General features: G+C 39.1%; 1 protein-coding gene across 6 annotated transcripts in view; it reads right to left on the minus strand.

Annotated features, from left to right (window-relative positions):
- NCOA7 (nuclear receptor coactivator 7) overlaps positions 1 to 15279 on the minus strand; it is an 85510-nt gene that overhangs the window by 56893 nt on the left and 13338 nt on the right. For all 6 annotated transcript variants that reach the window (XM_040697145.2, XM_040697146.2, NM_001012878.3 and 3 more), the window contains one exon: positions 11427 to 11558. In XM_040697145.2, the coding sequence (XP_040553079.1) occupies positions 11427 to 11476 (50 nt within the window). In that variant the 5' untranslated portion in view covers positions 11477 to 11558. The remainder of the gene's footprint in view (positions 1 to 11426; positions 11559 to 15279) is intronic.

Genomic DNA, 15279 nt, shown 5'->3' on the forward strand with positions numbered 1-15279 from the left:
AACAACAACAAAAAACCCACGTGTAGTTAAATGGCTAAAGCAGTATATTCTTTCAACATCTAAAGGGGAGCTACAGACCCTGGGCAGCCTGATCTAGTGGTTGGTGACCCTGCCCATGGCAGGGGGCTTGAAACTAGATCATCATTGTGGTCCTTTTCAACCCAGGCCACTCTATGATTCTATGAAAGAAGGGGACAGACTTTTGCAGGGTCTGTGGTGATAGAACAAGGGAAAATAGTTACAAGCTCAGAGAGGATAGATTTAGGTTAGATATAAGGAAAAGTCTTTCACAGTGAGGGTGGGTCGATGCCCCATCCCTGGAGACTTTCAAGGTGAGGCTGGATAAGGCTCTAATCTAGCTGTAGGTGTCCGTATTCATTACAGGACAGCTGGACTACATAGCCTTCAAAGGTCCCTTCCAACCCTAAGGATTCTATGATTCTGTGATATTACAGGATTAATTGATGCATACAACAAGCACGTGGCAATAAGGCTGAAGTACATTTCAATTTCTCTTCAAAACTTTGATAAACTCCTCCCTCCCCGCTTCAGTTAAACACTTGAATAAACTCAATTTCCATGAGGCAAAAAGAAAAGTCCCTTCGAAACTAATAATTGACTAAAATAGGGAAATAAAGTACAAGAACTGAGAATGTCACAAAAGAAAGAGGAAGACAGGATGCAAGAGGACTTATCGGGATGTGAACTGCTCAATATAATCATCACTGATCATCCATTTTATCAGATCAAGTGCTAAACTTTCCTGAACATATAAAGCTAGTTTTAGTTTTGGTTAAATAGACTGAAAAGTCAGAAGGAAATTTAAAGCTCAGTGACTACAATAGCAATAGACATTTACAATGAAGCAATAAAACAGCAAATGAAAATCAATGATCACTTCAAGTGAAATCCATGGGAAAGAATTCTAGTGCAACGCATATAATGTCACAATAACATAACTGGAACCCAACTCAGGAAGAAAAACTTAGAGAATGTTATTTTAGCATTTTATATATGCAACAAGCATCGAGAGCATCAAGTTAAATTGTTTCAAGTAATACTGCCATGTAAAATGAAAAGCAGCTAAAAATAAATAGTTTGTGAGTTTGCTTGAGACATAAACAGGTACAAAAAGCAATTGTGAAAACTCATCATGGCAGGGTCTATGAGGGGATAAGAACACAGTAACAGGGATACAGCCCTTTCCTCAGCATGCACGTATTACAGCAAACTGTTAGAAGCCTGTATACCTGTCAGCACATTTGTGAAGAATCCCTGCATGCACACAGCATTGAGACTTTTTTGCCCTCCAGATATTCTTTTAAGTATCCACAACCAGCCACTGTCAGCAATAATGCACAGCAAGTGTACTGATATACAGTAAAATGCACAACAAGCCCCTGAGCTTCAGGATGTGGAACATACAAAAGGAGATTCAGCTCAAGAAAAATTTCAAGCCACTTCTCCCAGCCAAGGAAGGAGCCTCTCTCCTGTCCATCATTATTCCTGCCCCCAAGAGCTGTCCTTATTCTCACACACAAGTGTTTGTTGCAGCTTCACTGGGACTAGATCTGGGAAATTACCTAAGTTAAAAAAAAAAAAATAAAAACAACATTCCAGAAATGCCAATATGTAACTAACCTCTCAAAAATTAGATCAATCCCTCCATTATATCCTGCACGATTGTGCTAACATCTGTATCAACACAAAGGAAAAGGCCAAAAGAAGAGACAAGTCTGCCCCTTGAAGCAGCAGTGCCAGTTTACAGGCGCTCTGCCCAGACTGCAGGGCTTGTCACATGAGAGCCTTGCTTTTGCAGTATCACCCTGAGATCAGCAAAGAGAAGCCACCAGAAATTAAAACAAACATAGGCTACATGATGCCCAACCAACCTCTGGACAGGAACACTGACATAGCTGTGGTAGCTTCTTCCCACTTAGCCAGAAAAAGCACTTTGATGATGAGAAATTTTCATTTGAGTTGTGAGAGCTGAGAGAAGTGTAGCTTGCACTGCAGCAGGACACAAGAACACTGTGACATTGCTTTTACAGTACCAGTGGGGAAGAAAAGAAAACACTTTTCTCCTTAGAATGGATCTTACTCTTGAGTAATCAACTCAGCTTGCTAAAGGAAGTCACCTGGTTGACGCTGCCAGCAAGGTAAGCAAGATCAGAAAGTAACCATGGCCAAAAAATCAGTGATCAAAGTAGTACAGGCAAAAGTCTTAATTATTTCTTCATTTAAATCACCCTGTGAGGGACGTTCCAAAGAGGGAGTAAACTGAGATTTAAGGCACCTGTCTTTGCATTAGCTTTTGCTTTTATTCCATAAGTTACTTTGAAAATTACCACTTAAATGTCAAGGCCTTCTGTACGGCATAACTGCCATGACTGGAATTATATAAGCGCCACCATATATTTCTTAGGAATTCTGTTAAACACATCTGGAGCTCATAAAAGATGCAGTGCACATGCTTACAAACAGGTTGCATAATTCCCCTGTCCAGGAATAAATTTACAGCAAGAAGCACTGTGACACAAATGGAGAAAAGTTCTATTTAAAGTATTTCAGATTAGATATTAAAAACACATCTCAACTAACCCACTGTGTGTCTCAGTTCTGTGTTTACAATCATTGCTCCCAAACAACCTGCAACCTATTTAACAAGTTGAGCAGTTTGATTGGCTTCCTGAAAAGAGTTCCAATCAACACTCAGCACAGGAGAGGAAATGTGCAAGTATATGGTAGATCCTGGCACATGGATTAAAGTTCAGAAAAATACTCTGCAATGATGACATTAAGTGGGGAGAAAGAGGAATCTACAGCTTTAGTAATGTTGTTTCTTACAATGGACTTTTCATAAGTGAAAATGATAACCACACACACCCAGGCCGCAGTGAGGCCACTGGGTGGGTAAGGTACAGTCAAGTGTCACCACCCCCCCAGAGAGCAAGACGACCAGCTATCTTCACAGACAGTGGCCTCATAGAAGAAGGGCTGGCAGGAACTAGGTACAGTGGGTGCTTTGTAACATCCCTGTTCCATCCCCACTTTGCCCCATCCCTTCTCAGCTGGGAGCAGGAGCTTCCTGGAAGGACAGACTCCGACCACCCTGCCTTCAGCTCTGTTCCTACAAGTGACTTACACTGTCCTGTAAACCTAACAGTATGACTCTTCATATGCATAAAATGGCTCAAATGTAACACTTCATGAGATCAGGGTCATCTTCTACGGTTTAAGGACACTCAAGATTGAAAAAACCACAACAAAACAGAACAACAAAAAAAAACAACCCAAAGAAACAAAAAACCCAAGGGGGTTGGCAGCATGTCTAACACGAATGCTTTTACAAGACCAAAAACCCTTTTCTCAGTCTGGAGGAAGCAGTTCTCACAGCAACCACTGTGCTCCAGGGGGAACCAGGGCCCTTGTCTTTCCAACACAGATCCTGTGCACACAGAAATCTTATTACAAGAGATCTGATTTTTGAAGATCAGTTGTTTGAAATGTGTGATGAATGCCTTGAGACTATGTATTTATAAAAGTGTTATTAAGAGAAAAAGACTCATTAGTGGACAGACACACAACGTTACGTGAAAAACATCAAATTCAGTTTAAGCTGAGTCTACCTGCAATTGGCCACATGCTAAACTTAAGCCTACTGAGGGAAAAAACAGTGGTAAAAACTCAGTTATTATCAGTAGATTAAGTGCTATGCAAGACACATTCTCTACTCCAAAGAGACTGCATCCTGACAGGAAAAAGCTCAGCACATGAAGACACCCCGGGAGCTAGCTAGCTGATTTATGGCTCATTTGCATTACAAAAGTTTTCTAGCATTAGAACAATTCTCTCCCTGCCATCAAATTCCTAACCAATTCTGTTGCTCTCCATGAGATTTTCTTCCACACAAATGGAAAAAAAACAAATCCCATAGACCTCAGTGGTAGAACATTTGAGACTTAGAATACAGTTAACACGTATGCTTAAATTTCAGATGGAAACAGTCCCTGCCTAGACATGGATGTAAGACAAAAAAACCCACAAACCTACACTGACAACCTACCTCTCACAATCCCTTTTGAATTCAGTCTGCAAGCTGGCTTAATGCTGAGGGCATGGGAGTACACCAGCCTGGAACCACTGAGAACCTAGTGGTAGCTTGAGCTCAGCGTGGGTTTATGGTGATTGTGGAACTTAAAGGTCTGCCAGGTAATAGTGCTAGATTTCCACCAACTTTCAGATAGGCTTAGTCACTGGGATTATGTACAACTGTACACAGTAGGTCCTAAGAGTAGAACAGAATATCCTTCTCAGAGACTGACAGGACAGGACTGTGCACGTAGACACCACAGAAACACGGCACTGTGCAGACAGGTAATTATATCAGTTCCTTACAGACACCAGTAAAAAGCCTAGATCTCAGCTACCTAGACCTAAGGTACCTTTTGAAGGGCCCGTGTTTTTATAGCCTTTAGGATGCTACCTCCTTAAATCTCTCCAAGAGCAAAGAACAAAGTTGCCTGAGGCCTCCTGCATGCCTTCCATGGCCTGCAGACCAGGCTGCAGACGGTTAGGAAGGGGAGGAGAGAAAGACAAAATACGCTGACTATATGAATAGCAGCAACTCTTATCAAAACTGCACAGACTCCTACATCAAAAGGTCTACCACATAACTATTTAAAAAAAGAAACTGATTTAGCCTCTTTTTTTAGAACATAAGTAGTTTTTTTTTTTTTTTTTTTTAAGTTGTTTCTTTTTAAAGGCTGGTAAGAGACACCCAAAGGTCCCCTTGGGAAAAGCAAATATAAGGACATTGTATACTTGCTGCCTAACAAACTAACTTTGTAGATCTTACAGCAATAATTTTAGAATTTTCACTATAAGAAAGCATGTCTTAAGATTAAATAAGCACAATCTCTTTTATTCTGCAATATAGGCCCCAAAGAAATAAGAACATCATGAATACCTCCCCTTCTTCTCTTTCCTTAAAGAAAAAAACAAACAGAACAACAAAAAGAAAACAAAGTCTTCGTACAGAACACACACTATTTCCCAGTTTCAAATCCCACGCAGAGGGAAATAAATGAATGGGTAAGAGATAAACTACGTAAGCCTTGAGCAAGCTTTGCATCTCTCTATAAATAGCATTTCTGGCATTGGAAAGTTTTGAAAAACCCCAAAGAAACAGTTCAGAGTCACATTAGATACTTTCTCTAACCTCTGCTAGCCAAAAACAAAACCCTTCTTTGATCATAGGTGACTCCACTACTCTTGAGGACAAAAGCATTGCAAGGAACCAAGACTGCACAAACCACCGCGTTGTTTAAACTTCCCAGAGGAGGAACTCAAATAGAGAATAGTTCTGTGATTCACAGGCTAAATAGAGGGCAATCATTAAGGCTGTTTTTCCAGTGACTCTCATCCTGCATCACAGAATTACAAGATTGCTGATATAAAAACCTCAAAGTTCGGAAAACAACAGCAACATGAAGTGAGGAAACATTTCCCAAGCTAAGCAGCTATCCAGCACAATCTTCCCCAGCCAACAATCACATTCCACAACATACTTCAGAAAAGGTATAACTTTCTCCCCAGTTCTCCTTTTTTTCAGGTTTATACCTACGATAAAAGACTTCCATGTATTTTTATATATGCAATAATAAGTGTATGAGCAGCAAAAGTCTCTCAAGCATCAAAGGGATCTCACCAACTTCCCAGAAAACCTGTATTCAAAAGACTTTTCATGCTGCCGTCTGTGGAATTCTAGAAGTTCCTTAACATTTGAAAACTGCAGTGGTTGCAGAAGACTGCTGAAATGCTAACGTAGACAGCAGCGAGCAGAAAGTTTGCTAAAGACATTGAAACCCCTCCATTCTAAGCAAGGGAAGACAATGCAATACTGCGTGTTTCAGAAAATTATTTTTATGGCTTCTCTCAGCAGCCAACACATCAATTCAGCTATCCCACACATACACCTCTAAATAACAGAGCAAATAATATGCTTGCACCTACAAATCTGAAGGAGGGGTATCTTCAGCTTTTCTTCAAAAACACAGTTCTTCTAATATACATGCCTTAGGCATGTATATTATTGGACAAAACAACAAATGTAGAATTCAATACCATTTTTAATCTCAGTAAAAGGATTATGAAGAAACGTTTGCATGTCTGGAAGCAGAGCTAAGAAATTTCCACCAGTCAGATGAGCTCAAATGAAGCATTGTTTCCTCAAGTAATTAAAAAAAAAATTATGTATCTCCAGGATCTTGGCTTGAATATTCTTCACACCCAAGATAAACCTCCACAGCGTTTTGTTTTAAGAACAATGTGTGGAAGGTTTTCCTTCTAAAAGCAAAAAATAAATTATGGGTGCTACAGGAAACCTGAATAAACAGCAACACTTTGGCTCAGGAGAGCAAGAATTGCAAAGAGACAATTGCAGGCAAAATAGTAATGTGAGGAACAACCAGCGTTTGAAGAATGCCATGTGGACATAATAAGTCTGGCCAAAAAGAAAAGCATGTACATATGCAATTTCTTCTCCAGGTCATCCTTCCAGACTCAAGCTGTTTAAAACTCAGCAGCTATGTATTAATGATTCCTACTGTAATGAACTATAAACGTTTATAAGTTAAGTTCAGGTTAGGTTGTAAACATGACACTTATAATCTTTGTAAACCTTGGTTTTAATGTACAAATCTTAACTTGCAAGACTCAAATTTAGGTATCTAAACCAAGAATCTAAATGAAATTAAAGTGCTGTGAATTTTGTTGTTTCCCTCAAATAGTCACACATCATAAGGCAATATGAGGTGAATATCAAGTGTATGACTACTTTCAGGCTCTGAAAGCAGCAAGTGCGAAGCAACTCTAGCCTCAAACTTCACATTCAGTCTTCCAGTTTATCAACTTATACTCAAGGTAATTCTGCCCATTGATGCGCCACTCATGTCAAACTGCTTTAGCTCAGAGGTAGGACTAGAGGATCTCCAAAGGTTCCTTCCAACTCCTATAATTCTGTGATTTCAGTAATTTCTTTCTAAAATTAAGTTGCATTTTTAGAAGTTATTCATTTTAAATTTGTTTTAAAAAACTCTTCCTGACAGGAATGGAACTAGGTTTCTATAGGCAACGGTGATAATGAATATACCAAGGGATACTAAGATAGTGGGGGGGAGGGTGGGGAGGAAAGCCTGCTCTTTTTTTTTTTTTGTACTAATTAAAATACTGCCTTCAGAAAGTATGACAGCATGGCCCTTCTAGCTCTGATACTGTAACAGCCACTTTGCTAAATTTAGTGCTTTCAGACTGTACCTCACCACAACAAAATCTGTATTACCCAAAGTTTAAGCATTCAAACCACTGCCAGCTTCTAACTTACATATTTTTTAAACTGTTATATAACATCACTTCTAAATCACCTACGTGCACATGCCATAGACAAAGTGAAATGCCTCTGGCCTTGACCCTACACAGAAGGGAAAAACAGAGAGGTTCTCCACTCTCTAAGAGCAGAGGAGAGACGAGAAGCAGGGACTGAACAGAACTGCAAACAGCATCAAGGTACAAGGGCACATAGTTACAGTTAAAAGAATCAAGTGTCACAGACAAGCAACAGCAGAGCAGGGACTTAATGCATACAAATGTGCCATTGTAGACCCATATTACATTGTATCATTTATTTTCTATCTGGCTGGATACCAGGAAAGCCTTTGGAGTAAGAGGAGACAGAGTTCTTTACAAGAACTGGAAAAAACATTGGTACATTTAGGAGCTGATGGCACAGAAGTAAACAGAAGAGCCTAGAAACAAGTTTGAATAAATAAGCAAGAAGACTTAGCCACAGAGGATTGTCTTTAAGTAGGAGTAGCAGTCTCAAATAAGGACCTATTACATAAGAGAAATTTATACTTGCATGTTACTCTCATACTTCAACTTCTTGCCTGTTAAACTCCCACGAGCTGTAACATCTTATTTGCATAAGGAATCTAAATCGGTCTTTAAAAACTGCAGAGGCTTCTGTTTGAAAAGTTACTTGTTTCATTTCTTGCCAAAAATATGGCCCAAAAGTAAGGCCTTCACCACAACAAACAGCAGGTAAAGGAGTATTCAGTAAACAGAAAGAAATGCTGAGGGTTTTATTTCAGCTTCACTTCCCTGGAGGAGGGGCAGAGACCTCTGAAAACTGTTGTTTGGCTACAGGGAAGTACTGAGGCACTGACAGTATGACCATCTGTAGAGAAAAGATAGAATGGCTGCATAGGTCTCTTCTATAGAGGAAGTTTAACTACTTTCAAGGACTGATGTTTAAACAAACTTAACTGAAACACTGAACTGAGAGGAGAGGGATGCAGATGGTTACTTCATGTTAATCTCACTTTCCCTCTAGCAGTCTAGGAGGTGGTTTGTCAGCACATCACCACCACTCTTCTAACCACATCAAATACTTTGGGGTTCTCAAGTTGAACCTCTCCAACACTTTTTAGTGTAATCCATCAAGACACTGACCATCACCCCCATCAAAAGCTTTCTTGGAAGGGCCAAAGCTACAGCAGCTTGAAGACCAAAAGCCGCCTTCTGATGGGAAGTCGGGCTGTTTGAGGTGCTGGCAGGGCAGAGAGACTAGTGCCTGTTCTGCTATTCAGACTCAAACGCTGCCTTGCTCTGCCAACAGAGAACCTAGATTTCAGGTAGCAGAGGCTTAAGAGAAAGATTTATATCAGTTTAAAGTAAAATTCCAGAAGATGCAGTCGTTTCCCATGGTCTAGCTAATGCTTTTGTCCTTGTTGATACCATGTTTCCGCTCATATTGGTAAGTGAAGCTTCCTACTTTCAATCTGTGCATCTTCATGAACATAGCCCACAAGCTTACTGTAAAATATTTTATTTCAGCAGCGCTGCATATGAGTTTTTTCCTTTCTAAGCAGTATATAAGAAGAAGCCCTCTCCTTAGCCCATGGTGGAGCAGAGCCCTTTCCCTCACCCTCCTGACACAGAACACACTTTTTCCTTTCAACAACAAAAGGTATAAGGTGTTATACATTCTCTGCTTTCTTAAGTGCTGGCCTATTCTCCCATGAAGAACTGTTTTTAGGCAGATATAACAGGATCAAGATCAAAGGGGGGCAGACCTCCCCATAAGAATGTTTGTTGTACATATATTTAGATTTTGAAAGTATTATTATTTTCCTAGGCTCACAAAACAAGTTAAAAGAGGTAAAGGAAGAAAAATTAAAAAACAGTAATGGAAGTAGGGGGATGCATGTGTTTGGTATCCTCTAAGGTTGCTCTTGGCTTATATAAACATGGGTTCAAGCTGGCAGTAGAAGCAGGATATTGCAAGTAGCACACAAAACAACCTGTACCTAAGGTCAGAACTATTAAACTCGTGCTCAAACACAGGGACAGAGCAGATGTCCATGGATTCTAAGCTAATGAACTACCAAAACTGACAATGACACTGAAGTACACGCCTGATGAAACTATCAAGGTGTGCCAATATTGGGCACCTAAATTTGGAACTTTTGCCTACGTTAAGTCAAAACTAAAGCTTAAAAAACAAAAGAACAACAATAAAAAAAATCAATTACTGGCTCGTTAGAACTGCCTTTGAATTAAAGGCAGTATTAACCACTTATTATTCAGGTAATCCCATGACATTTACATGGGCCATCACGTAAAGCACGATGTTTTACAGGACACCTGCTTGCTAGAGGAAACATGCTAGATTAAAATCACTGTTATGCAAATTCCATTCCGCTTCTGTTCCTGACTGCACACATGGACAATGTATGCAAATGTAAGTTGGGCACAATGTCTTCTCATCTATTTAAGTTTCTATTTGAATATATATATATAAATGTAATCTGAGGATTTGTGTTAGCAGCCTTGTAAAAATCATGCACAGGTTGGCTTAGAGCAGAACCTTCATTTAAGGACCTACATAAAGGACAAAGATGCAAAACAGGAGGGAAAAAGATGATCTCCCCCGAGTTACATAGCAGGTAACTGGTGAAACTCAAAACCGATTTCAGGTGTTAATCAAGGATCAGAAACATCCTGCACCCATTTAGGACAAACTACCCCAAGAAAATTTAGAAGAAACTAGCCACAGGAAAGAGAGTAACATAGGAAAGCTACAAAACAAATTAAATAAAATGTCAGGGAGGACTTTGCTGAAAGCCTCAAGTGGCAGTTCCAGTTTGTTTAGCAGACAGCATTTAGAAAGGACTCAAAACATTATCTTCAATACTAAAGCACCTTAGTCAGACTCTGCTTGAAAATCACATCTTCTTTAGCAAGGAATTACTTGTTTGGTTATGTAATCTCTTCAGACATGTTTTACCTTATTTGATACATCTCTACTATAGCTGACATTGTTTATTTTCATTTCTCAACATCATAGATCAAAATATTTATTTCAACATCAACATAACTGCACTTCTCCAAATGGAAAGCAAGTTACCTGACATTAACAGACATTCTTTACTGCAATCCTTCAGTCTTTAGCCACCATTACACACCACCTGAAGAGCAGTTAATCAGAGCTGCAACTCTACCCCATGCTACTACTTCAAACAGGCGTGACAAACATGTCTCTAGGCATCTGAAATTCACTTAGGCTGGTGGTTTAGAGCAGTTTAAGTAGCAGTTATTTATTATAGAATAGAGAGAGTACATGGCTTTCCATTTCAGTGGTGCAGAAAGTACGTCTTAGTCAAAGATGTTTTTATACTCATTTTCTCCTCCCTCCTACTCCTACAGAAGTAAACAAACATTAGTTCTTCTTGTACATTAAAGCTCAGAGATTACTATATATATATAAAATACACACACACACAAAATTAACAAAGAAAAGCTTTCAGGAAATCATAATCACTTATTTAAAAAAAAAAAAAACCTCAGCCACCACCAATAATTAATTCCAAATGACAAAAAAAAAAAAGATATTGACTGAGTAAGTATTGCATGTACTTCCATAGATGATAAAGTCCAGGCAGCATCATATAGTATATAGTGACCCTTTCTTAGCTCACCTTTTCCTACGAGGCAATACCAAATCTGTGCTTTATCTTTAGTCAGATAAGCTTTAGTTCTAGACATTTTGTTTTAGATGCATTTATTGTTATAAATACTCTCTAAAACTGGATGCTAGAAGTTCAAATTGTATGCACATCGCAATTGAATACCCAGGGACAGTTTTCTGTTATAAAGTATAATTACAGTTCAAGTTTATCTCCGCTGCCTCAAGGGAACAAATCATTACTCCAACACTGGGGATGGGCAATAAAAGCACTCTTTGGATACATAATGCAGCACTGGTTTATTTTAAAGCGTAATTTAAAAATTGTTAAGCCTTGTGAAAAGGCAGAGTGAGGAGTTTCATATTTTAGTCTGCATTGGAATAAAACCTGTAACCTTACCGAGCAAAATAGCCTTGTCTTCTTTCCTTTTTCTCCTCCTTGGTCTCCATTATGTACAGTCAAATGGGCAAGGTGAGCAGCCAGGCGCGATGCTCTTCTTCACCTCAGTACCTCATATCCAGGCAGAGTTCTCTGTATATAAAATTTAATAACAGGAAGTTCATAAATCAGTGTGTCAACAATACCTACAAAAACCAGCAGTGTTGTGGAAATGCAATTGACTCATTGGCCAAGCAAAGTAGAACTTTAACCAATCAGTGCTCGACACAAGATACTCATTTAGCATACAGTAAGACAAACAATAAATGCACTCAGGCCAATTTCTCCAGCAGAGAAAGAGGCGTACTGCAAAGCAGGTAATCCAAAGAGCAGTAGTAAGTTATAAAAATCTGGAAGGATTAAAACCTTTGGCAGCAGTTAGATTATACCAAAATATCTTCCTGATGCTTTATGGATAAGAAGATCAAGACACTTCAGAATCATCCCATACAAACAGTAAAACCAGAAAGATACGTAACGTTGACTTTATAAAAGATCTGCAAAATAGTGAGAAGTTGTTTAAGAATAATGAAAAGGAAAAAAAAAGAGTAACCTGCATTCTTCAAACAGCCTTTACTGTTGTGAACGATACGCAGGTTCAAACAAGTAGGCAAGGAGAAGAAACAGGATCGATCTCCTCCTCTCCAGATAAATCACAGACGTATTCAGACCCTTGTAAATCAGAGTTGGGAATTTCAGAACTGTTTGGCACTTATTGCAATGAATCATATGCCACATCAATTCTTTTCAGAGAATCTTGTCACGTGTTTTATCCTCTTCCCCTCTCCAGTATACATTCAGCCTACCCTGAAGGCTTGTGGGCACACACACACACAGTCAATTTCTTGGGAATTCTTTATCAGATTAAAGTTCAAATCAAAAGTTACTACTAAACATTTTAGTCTAATGGACAATACAACAAAGAAATGAAAAACGCATAAGTTAGAATTCATAGAAGAAGAAAAGTTACTCCAGGACATAATCAGCTCCTATTACTTTTTTCCTGCATTAAAAGATTGTAAGATATAAGTTGCCAGATGTCAACAGAAGAGGTCATGCAGAACAAACAGACCAATCTACTTGAAAATCCAAGGAGCATATCATGCTGCATTCTATCAGAAATACTTGCCATAATTTTTTTTCCATATTTATGAAGCCTCAGTCCCTGGCAGTTAAAGTCCACTGCTTCAAAATGCACTTTCCTTACTCATTAATTTGGTATATATCCAGCACTTCATAAATAATCGAGTTTCTTTGATCTCTATGCATCAGGCAGAGACTTATAATGGTCAGTATGTGACGGCGCTCTTTAAATGGCAAACTTGACTGTGACATCTTTGGTTTATAAATAGAATACTATTTTATCCCTGCAAATTATTGTGTGCTGCAGACACCAGAAGAACACAGAAATTGACATTACAGCAGCCTGCTCAGCTGCACAGCCTGTACGAGGATATAAAGAATTCCAGTATAACCTTATCTCCTCCATTGAGGTAGGTCTTTAGGCTTTCAGAGGATCAAAAATGGTGTCTTTGTTACAACTGCATTTAGAATTACAACGAGTCTTTCAAAAGCACACAATCACCACCTACATAGCAAACTACACGGAGCTCAAAGACAGAGGAACTAGCTTTTCCCCTTTGCCTACTTTCCCTTTATTTACAGGCTGTGGTGTGTGCATAAGAGCACTGACTGGTCACAGCTGAACCTCGTGTTGATGTCAAGAGCTACCAGATAACGAAAGCACTGAGATAACATTAAACTCACAAACACAAAGACAGTGGGACTCGGGAAAATGAGAACAGGGAAGTGTCAAGAGTCCTCTCATATGACAGCTAGAAAGCACAGGATGAAGAGAGGGAAGGAAGATCTCTCCTTGGGGTCTCATCCTGTGCAAGAGATGGAAGCATGCTCCTTCCATTCACTCTCTTCCATGATTTGCTGATCCCACCCAATGGAAAGAACATCTGCTGGTAGATGAGGGGATGAGCACCACTGACCAGAGAGCCAGGAGGACTGTCCTGCCAGTGCAGGAGCAGCAACACCTGGGCTCTGCAAGGAGGGTGAGAAGAAAGGCCGATGTGGTAGGGCTTCGGCCTACAGCTGCATGTGCTACAGAAAGCAACAGCACAAAACAATCGTGGCATTGCTTAATTTGACAAATGTGAGGTTTATTGAGCTCAGAATAGATGGCACTTCACAAATTGAAGTGTTGCCCATAGAACAAAGGTAACACAAAGGCAACCTGGTAAAAAATGGCTTATTTTTTTCCTTTGGAAATAAAATACACAGGAATCTTGTATCCAGTAAATGAGTACTAGAAATTTTCACAACAAAATAATTTAACAAGTCTCACTTAAATTAAAATGTATTTGGCTCACCTTCTTAAAAGAAACAAAGTATTATTCCAGGAAGGTCTACTTACGGTTGAGAAAACTGTACTCTGAAAACATTTTCTTTCAGCAGTACTGTGGAACAACAAATGGATTAGGAGTGCAGCCTTTATGACCTCCAAGCTTACTTTTGGTTTTTTTTGTAATTTGTCATGTACCGATTACCTTTAAGGAACAAAAGCCTAAAAGCTAGGAGGATCAAGGTAACCTGCAATAACTGGTAGCAATTGATAGTAGTTCTGAAAGGCCCTTTTTGGTTTTCAGTTAAATACCAGTGCAAAAGCAACATTTACTTTATAGGTTTTCAGTAACACTTTAAAGTTACATCAGAAAAGGGAAACTAACTCCATGCTTCTCCTCTCTCTGTCCTTCAACAACTCCCATTAAAGAAATAACAGGTATTCTTTATTAACTGCTGAAAGCGTTATTATGGATGCACAATTAAAATGAATTTTGGTTTCCTGATACTCTTCTCTGATAAAGATGAAGATTCAATCAGGCAGACTATTAAAAATGCATATATTTAGGGCATATTTATATGCTGGGAGGCAGATGTTACTCATATATCATGAGAACAGTCCAAACCCAAATGATGAAAAAACTGATTTACAGAAATTTCAGGCTCCCTTTAACCCTTTCCACTCTAAAGCTGAAATAGACAACGATAACCTTGTTGTTACAAGTCTACTGCAATGCTAACTGTTCTACAAGATAATTTCAAGAGAAGAGATAATCCTGATGCACAAATAATGCATTTATGTAATGATCCTGCTAAAAATGTACTGCTCTCCAAATTCAGCCAATGTTGGGTAACATCTCACCTAGTAATCACAGGAAGGAAAGAGCAAAATACAAAAATTTACACTACTTCTTGCTGTTAGTCTTGATACTTCAAACTTTTTCATTTATATTAACATATTTTTTGATATTTGATCCTTTGTCTGTCTAGGTATGGTGCCAGGGACCTACTGGAGTATTCGTAACAAGGGCAGGAATGCTCCAGTAAAGCCACACAAGTAAAAGGAACAGACTGAACTTCTGGCCACCGCTTCTCCTTCCGTCTCTTCTCAAGCACGAAGAATGATATACCTTGCCACTTTCAGTGTAAGTAGTCTGCAGCTTTTAAGAGACGACAGCGGATCTGCTTGCTGTGCTCAATGATAAGAGCTCAGAATTCCTGTTTGCTGGCACCAGTTATCAGTCCTCCAATTACTTTCCAAAACCATGCACATAAACAATAGCACATTCAACAGCACTAACTATGCAGAAACCAATAACATATCCAAACACTTTTTGAACATTCAGTGGACTTCATAGCTTGTGTCTGGCCACCTGTGCTCATTTCAAGTCCAGAGGAAAAAAAAAGGAGAGCATAAAATTAGCATAGAGCTTCTAAAGGAGAGTTAGAAAGATGGTGAAGG

Source organism: Gallus gallus, chromosome 3 (genome assembly GCF_016699485.2).
Source record: "Gallus gallus isolate bGalGal1 chromosome 3, bGalGal1.mat.broiler.GRCg7b, whole genome shotgun sequence".
Taxonomy (NCBI): domain Eukaryota; kingdom Metazoa; phylum Chordata; class Aves; order Galliformes; family Phasianidae; genus Gallus; species Gallus gallus.